General features: G+C 48.7%; 2 protein-coding genes across 2 annotated transcripts; both read left to right on the top strand.

Moving 5' to 3' along the window:
* The first annotated feature begins 3,995 nt into the window (after positions 1 to 3,995).
* Positions 3,996 to 5,733, top strand: LOC116001234. Its single transcript, XM_031241123.1, has 3 exons — positions 3,996 to 4,484; positions 4,688 to 5,401; positions 5,509 to 5,733. Exons 1-3 carry the CDS (start codon positions 3,996 to 3,998, stop codon positions 5,731 to 5,733), a joined length of 1,428 nt encoding a protein of 475 aa, XP_031096983.1.
* Positions 5,734 to 6,351: 618 nt separating this feature from the next.
* On the top strand, positions 6,352 to 7,557 carry LOC116001233. The gene has a single exon (XM_031241122.1). The coding sequence runs from the start codon at positions 6,352 to 6,354 to the stop codon at positions 7,555 to 7,557; it is 1,206 nt and encodes a 401-aa protein (XP_031096982.1).
* Positions 7,558 to 7,823: the final 266 nt, after the last annotated feature.

The raw sequence follows: 7,823 nt of genomic DNA, 5'->3' as shown, positions 1-7,823 counted from the left end.
TTTAAATTTATTTTATTCTAAGGCGTTGGCATGCACGAGTTATGATTTATAGATATTTCAAAATAATCTTTACTAGTTAGAATAGTCGTTAATAAGCTGCGATTGTATGTACCGGTCACGAACCGTAAAATTTTTAGGAGTATGTGTTCTGTCCCGATTGTCCTAGGAAGTGGGTTATTAGGCACCGTACTATTAACCTTGAATTTCCTATTTAATTAAATTAGCCCGTAACAGTGAAAATTTATTTCGAACTTAGTATCGCTATATTTCGCGATGTACCGAACCTCGCCCGATTTTAGAATTTAAGGTTAGAATTGAGTTCGGGATAATTTTGGTTTCGAATTTACCCCTACCTAAATTATTTCCTACCGTAACTATATCTGTTTTAACCCTTAATAGTCTAGCCAAAGATATTTTCCTTGAGTTACCACAAGAAGTTGACACATGTCACTCTTTCTAGCCACATACTAGTATTAAATTAATTTAGAGTTGATTTAAATAGAGCTTGGTCTTCAATCCACCCCCTTGGCCGAAATTTTGAAGGGAAAAAAGAGAGAGAGAAACTTCATCATCATCTTTAAGCTCAAGAGCCTTCATAGCTAAGTTTCTTCATCAAGTCTACCACTATTCGGTAAAATTCCATTTTTATTCGGTTAAAAGCTTTGTTTTCTTCCCTAGAACCTAATTATAGGTTAAAATCTCTTAAAAATTATTGTTATGGTGGTATGTTTTGCCTAGGGATTTTGGTGAAAGAATTGAGTAAAGGTTCAAAGCTATTCTTGAAAAAAGTGCTTCACCCAAGAGGTAAGAAATCCCTTAAGTTGGTTTTGTCACTTAAGATTTAATGATTGATAGTTGAAATAGGAATTTATGAGCTTTGTGTTAAAATATATGGATATATGTAAGTGTTAGTAGAATATATAAGTATATAACTAGGTGGGTAGTATATGTTATAGATGTATATATATATATACTCGGTTCAAGTGATTCATATATGTGTGTAAAATATTGTAAACAAAAAGAAAATCTTTATATAAATATACATACACACGTGAGGTATATATATATATGTATAAGTGCTATAAAGGATGAATATGCATATGAATATACATATATGTGTATGTATGTATAAGGAAGAGGTTATGTTGTATATACATGCTACCTATGAGTAATATGTATAGATGATACATACATGTGTATAAAGTGTGTTTTGTGTTACTAGTATTGTATATGATGAAATGGTGAGATGTGCAAATGGTTTTGGGAACTATGCTTGAAAAGCCTATGGGCAAATAAAAATGTTTATGAAATTTACGTCGAAGAATGTATGCTATTTTGGTAAATAGGTTGTCAAAAACCTTATTTTTGAGGAAAATGTCACTATTAGTAAGTGGGTACCTTACTTGAAAGATGAGAAAATGGTATTTGGAAAGCCTGCGGGCACTGGAAGTATTTTGAAAATCCATTTTAAACAAAATCACCATCATGGGCTAACGAGGTAGCCAATTTCAAGTATTGGACTCAAATGTGAAATATGCCCAAAAGGAATGATTTAAGAAAGAAAAACTAAAGAAAGGAAAATGTTTTCCAAAACCTTAGTTTCTAAGATAGTTGAGGAGGACCTTGATTAGCTTACGGGATGAAGCGGGCTTAAATGCCATTTCCTAGTGGTTGTTTACATCGTATGATCAGTTCATACTAAAAGGGGGCGAAGTCTATTCGCCGAGTACTGTATAACTCATAGGATGAGGTATTCCTATGGGGGTGTACACACTTAAGGTATAGTTACTCCAAAAGTCCGGGTAGGTGTCGTTTTTATGGACCTAGTAGGGCCAGCTAGGAATCATTCTAACGAACCTTACGTCCAGGGGATCAGTGTTAGACCGGGGGACGACCACTGAACCCGAGTTTGATGATCCAAGTGGTCAAAGAGGGAGTTAAGAGAATACTCCAAAGGCCTCACGCTTGCTAATATGAAACTAAGGAAGATTTAAAAGTAAGAAAGAGTTATTCTGTAACGACACTAAGAGAAATGATTGTATCCAAAATGAAAGGTTGATATTGGTTCACTAATCTCTTTTTGTGCAAGTCTTCGTTATTAACTTATTTACAAGTGAAATCTCAACAGATGGGTAAAGTTACAAAACTCTTACATACTTGTTTTGAAAAACCTTTGTTGAATTTTGAGTGACCATGGATTTTCTTACTTAGCTGTCGTGCTAACTACACTTCATTGTGTTTCATAACAGATGCCATCTAGCGTAGGCTCGTGTAGCCCGACGAACCCCCAGGATTCGTTGGAGTACACATGCCCAGGGATGGGCTACGAGATGTATATACCGTGGATGACGGGTGCCGACCCTTACGCACCTGGCTATGCTCTTGTTGCTCCAGATAGGTCACCTGCAGTAGATAGTTTTTCCATTTCTAATGGTCCTGATGTCCAAGCCAATTTTGGTTTTTACCCCATAGAAAGCTTGGAGGGAAGTAATCCTCTAGAGTTTGTTGTTCATTACCCTCACCCTTGTGACTCGAGTCCTCTAGAATTTTGGGATGAATGGTCTATGATGAAAATCACATCTCGCTTCCTAGACCATATCACATGTGATAGGGATAAAATCTCGGTCTACATATCCCGGTCTCCCGATCTGTATCCCTTACAGCCGTGAGGTGCCCAAACCCTTACGGATCCTCTTCTCGGTCTACCTAGACCGGAAAGCGTTGTGTTCCGAGTTCAGTTCGGGTTCCGTGACGCTTCGAACCATGAACCTCCTCAAAACTGCGCACTTATTTGTGGGCAGATTGGCCAACGCACTGACCGATGCATGACCGCCACGAGTCCCACATGCCGGCAGACTAGAACCCACGTTAGGACCCCTATAAAAGGCACATTTATTGCAGCCTAAAGGACTTTTGGCTATTTCATCTAATATAGTAGCTAAAGAGACCAGGAACCTCTGACCCACTGTCACGTAGCTCGGTTTCACTTAGGGTATTCCTACTTGTACCCAATTTAATACAAATACGATATTTCGACCAGTATTTACTTTATCATTTTGGCGCCGTCTGTGGGGACCGACGTAAGATAAGCCGACCTCGGTTCTGCGCGACTCCGGTTCCCAATCATGTACCCTTACATGGATTATTTTGCCGCTGCCGACCCAGAGCAGGACGCACCTTCCGATTTGCGCTCTCGCCTCAGTTCTCGGGGTGATCCGAATAATATGACCAACCTTCCGCCAGCCGATCCGGTCAATGTCATCCACCCGCCTCAGGCATTTCCCATACCGGTCGGATCGGTACCTTACCAGTACCCAACGTACCCGCTCGACCCGACCGCTCAATGGTGGACCAACTCTCCCCGGTTTTACCCGCAGCCTTACGCCCCCTCTTTCCCATTTCAACTGGTGCCGCCCGTCCAGCCTCAGGTCCCTCACCCGGAGACCACGACGATCGAAGCTGTAGCCACCCCCTCGCCCGCACTGAGGAGGGCTCAGTCTGAGAGACGACCGGTATCCTCCAGGTTACAAGAGCCGACCCCGACCCGACGCCTGGCGCTTTCTCGCTTGAGCGCCTCGGGCTCTAGGCCACTTGCAGACCGGGAAGACCGACCGCGAGTCAGTGTTCTGGACAGAATCGACCCACTGATGGAAAGAGGGCGCAGGTCGTTACACTTGCAGACCGAGAGCGAAGCTAATTCGAGCGAGGCCAGTTCATCCGATTCCCGCCGCCGAAGGAACCGTGATCCGGCCCGTTCGTCCGGTCTTTCGCGGGGAATATTGGACCAGGTCCGGGCCGAGTTCAACCGATGGAAGCAGGAGCAGGGAGATGATCGAACCCCTGACCGGGCAAGCAATCTGCTCCGAACGCCCTTTACTCAGGAGGTCATGAGTCAACCTTACCCGATCGACTTACGTGTTCCCGGGGATAAGGAATACGCCGGCAGGTCGGATCCCGAGTAGCATGTAAACCTCTACTACGACAACATGCTCATGATGGGGGTGTCCGAGGTCGTAATGTGCCGGGCGTTTTACTCAACGCTGACCGGGCGAGCAGCAGAGTGGTTCCGTACCTTGGAGCCAGGCTCAATTTCGAATTTTGGAGACCTAGCACAGAGATTCGTCGACCGCTTCGCCATGTCCAAAACTGTCAAGAAGCATTTCTCCTATCTGGAAAACGCCAAGCAGTTGGATGGTGAACCGCTTTCCGTCTTTATCGAGAGATGGAACAAGGAGATGGCTGAGATTGAGCCCGTCGACGACGTCACCGCCACAAACCTGCTACTAAACTCTTTGAGAGCGGGAAATCTATACCAAGACCTCATACTCCGGCCGCCGACCTGTTACGAGGACGCAGTGCGCAGGGTTTTCGCCCACGCTACTGCCACGGAAGCGAACTCGGCCAAGAGGATGATGGAGACAGGGGGCCGAGAAGGGACTAGGGCCAAAGAGATCGCTGCCCGAACAACCCGCGACAAAAAGATCGTAACGGGAACCCGATCTACACCCCACTGACTAGACCGGTCACTGAAGTCCTGCAGTTCGCCTAGAATTGTCATCTAATCCTATTGCCCGCTCCGGCGAGAGATAGCCATGACAAGGACAAATATTGTGCATATCATCGAAACCGGGGGCATGACACAGAAGAATGCCATGTACTCAAGGGCTTGATCGAAGACCTCTTGCAGACCGGGGAATTGGCCCAATTCGCTGAAAAGAAGAAGAAAAGCCGGCGGGAGTGGAGAAAGTACTTCAAGAAAGACAAAGATAAGAAAGACAAAGATCCTGACCTAGACAGGGAGCCGCTAGCAACCACTCAGAAACAGGTCATCCACATTATATTTGGAAGCCCGGAAGGCGGGGACACCGCGGGGGACCGTCGTAATTGGGCCCGTGACCTACACTTCGGACTAGTGGAGGAGACGAACTCCGAAAAGAGGTCGAAGCAGGAGCCCATTGTGTTCACTGATCGGGACTTACCGAGCACCGGTGATTGCGCGACGGAGGCGTTGGTCGTGACCATAGACATTAACGGCGTCGACGTTCAGAGAGTCATGGTGGACATGGGGTCAAGCGTCAACGTCATGTACCTAGATGTATTCCGAAAGCTTCAGTTAGACCGATCCGAACTGACGCCCGTCAGAACCCCGCTGTCAGGCTTCACGGGAGCCATGATCCACCCGGAAGGAGTCATTCGTGTACCCGTAGAAGTCGGGACGGCCCCGAGAGTCCTGCGCGCAGTGATGGAGTTTGTGGTCGTCGACCTGGCATGCGTCCAACCCGTCATACTGGGTATACCGGGGATCTCGCAGCTCGGCGCGATCATCTCAATGCCGCACTTGTGCATGAAGTTCCAGATGCCGGCTTGGAGGATGTGCATATATTATACTGACCTCAATAAGGCGTGCCCACTGGATCCGTTCCCCTTCCCGAGTATCCATCGATGGTCGATGAAACCGCGGGTGCCGAGCTACTAAGCTTCATGGACACCTTTAAGGGATACCACCAGGTGATGATAGCCGAAGAGGACGAGGCCAAGACAGCGTTCATCACCCCGGACAATCTGTACTGCTATCGAGTAATGCCGTTTGGTCTCCGTAACGCTGGAGCTACTTACCAAAGAATGGTGAACGCCCTGTTCGGAGATTTGATCGGCAAAACAATGGAGGCCTACATCGATGATATGTTGGTGAAGAGTAAGAACATGCACGATCATGCGTCCGACTTGCACTGAGACTTAACCCGGCCAAATGCACGTTCGCCGTCCGGACCGGGAAGTTCCTCGAGTTTATGATGACCAGGAGAGGAATAGAGCCAAACCCCGCGAAAGTAAAGGCAATTATGGACATGAGGCCGCCGACCACGGTCAGAGAAGTCCAATAGTTGACCGGTCGGTTGGCCGCCCTAAGTCGTTTTTTGTCAAAGCTCGCTGAACGGGCTCACCCGTTCTTCCAAACGCTGAAGAAAACCTCCGTTTTCACGTGGACAGAGGAATGTCAGAAAGCTTTTGAGAGCTTAAAGGAGTATTTGGCCTCGCCTATAGTATTGTCCAGACCGGAGCCCGGGGAGGAGTTACAAAATCTATCTCTCGGCGTCCGACCGTGCAATCAATGCAGTACTGTGCAGAACCGACCCGGAAGGAGTACAGCGCCCGGTCTATTACACCAGCCACGCCCTCCAGGGCCCGGAACTACGGTACTCCTGGTTGGAAAAGGTTGTCTTTGCGTTATACACGACCGCGAAGAAGCTCACACCGTACTTTCAAGGCCGGGCAGTCCGGGTGCTGACAAATCAGCCGATGGGCGCCATTCTTCGAACGACTACGTCTTCGGGACGATTGATTAAATGGGCGATGATGTTGACTGAGTTTTCATTCGAGTACACACCGAGACCGGCTATCAAAGGACAAGCCTTGGCGGATTTCGTTGTAGAGTGCTCGGCGAGGGATGAAAGCGCGCCGACCGCCGCTGAACCAACCCCGGCAGAGTGGGAGATCGCCACGGATGGGTCGAGCTGCAAACAGGGCGCATGCGCTGGCGTTATTCTTACTAGCCCAGAAGGCTTGAAGGTTTATTACGCCCTGTCGCTCTCCTTCTCGCCGACCAACAATGAAGCGGAATATGAGGCATTCATCGCCGGCTTACGTAACGCCCGTTCTCTAGGGGCGCGATGGGTGAGGATCCGAACGGACTCGGCTTTAGTCATTGGTCAAGTCACCGGCGCCTTCGAGGCAAAGGGCGAGCGATTTGCTCGGTATCTAGATCACGCCCTCTCCGTCATGGGGTCGTTTGATGCATCCGTCGCCGAGCACATCCCACGAGCCGAATACGCTGACGCAGACATGCTATCCCGGTTGTCGCATGAGGCCCCGGAATACATCTCCAAAGTCGCCCGAGTGGAAGAATTACCGGCCGCCTGTATTGATGTGATGCCCGTGGCGCCGGTCGCCGAGGACCCCGAGGAATGGATCTCCGATCTCCGGCTGTACTTACAAACCGGGACCCTACCCAAGAATGACCGTAGGGAAAGGAAAGTGAAGTTGCGCGCACCCCGTTTCCAGATGCTCGACAATCGTTCGTATCGACGGTTATACGAGGGCCCGCTAATGAGGTGTCTGTCTAAATTCGAAGCCGATCTCGTGATGACCGAGCTGCACTCCGGACTTTGCTCTGCTCATCAAGGGGGTCGGGCACTGGCAAGAAGGATAATGCTGATCGGCTATTATTGGCCGTCGATCCAATTGGACTGTGAATCACTAGCCAAATCGTGCGAATCCTGCCAGCTGTATGCCCGCGTCCCGGGCAGACCGGCCACCTTCTACCATCCGGTCAGTTCAGCAATCCTATTCGCAAAGTGGGGGGTGGACATCTTAGGACCTTTCCCCCAGTTGACCGGACGACGGCGCTTCATTACCGTCGCCATTGATTACTTTTCCAAGTGGATCGAGGCTGAACCATTGGCGACGATCACGTTTCAACAGTGCGCCCGGTTCTTATGGCAGAACGTAATGTCCCGGTTTGGGGTTCCGGTGCAGTTGGTGACCGACAACGGGAAGTAGTTCGAGGACGAATACTTCCAGAATTTCCTGGAAACCGTTGGTACTAGATCGGTCCGGTCTTCTGTGGCGTAGCCAGGTGGAGAACGCAAACCGAACCATCTTGGAGGGGCTTAAGAAGAAATTGCATTCGGCTGGACGAAGCTGGGCGGACGAACTCCAGTATATCCTATGGTCGTACCGGACTACGCCCCGTGAGGCCACGAAGGAAACCCCTTTTGCTTTGGTCTATGGCGCCGAGGCCCGGTTGCCGGTGGAAGCGTGGATAC

This window comes from Ipomoea triloba, chromosome 13 (genome assembly GCF_003576645.1).
Source record: "Ipomoea triloba cultivar NCNSP0323 chromosome 13, ASM357664v1".
NCBI lineage: Eukaryota > Viridiplantae > Streptophyta > Magnoliopsida > Solanales > Convolvulaceae > Ipomoea > Ipomoea triloba.
The sequence above is the reverse complement of the archived record's forward strand: the minus strand, read 5'-3'. Positions and strand labels throughout refer to the sequence as shown.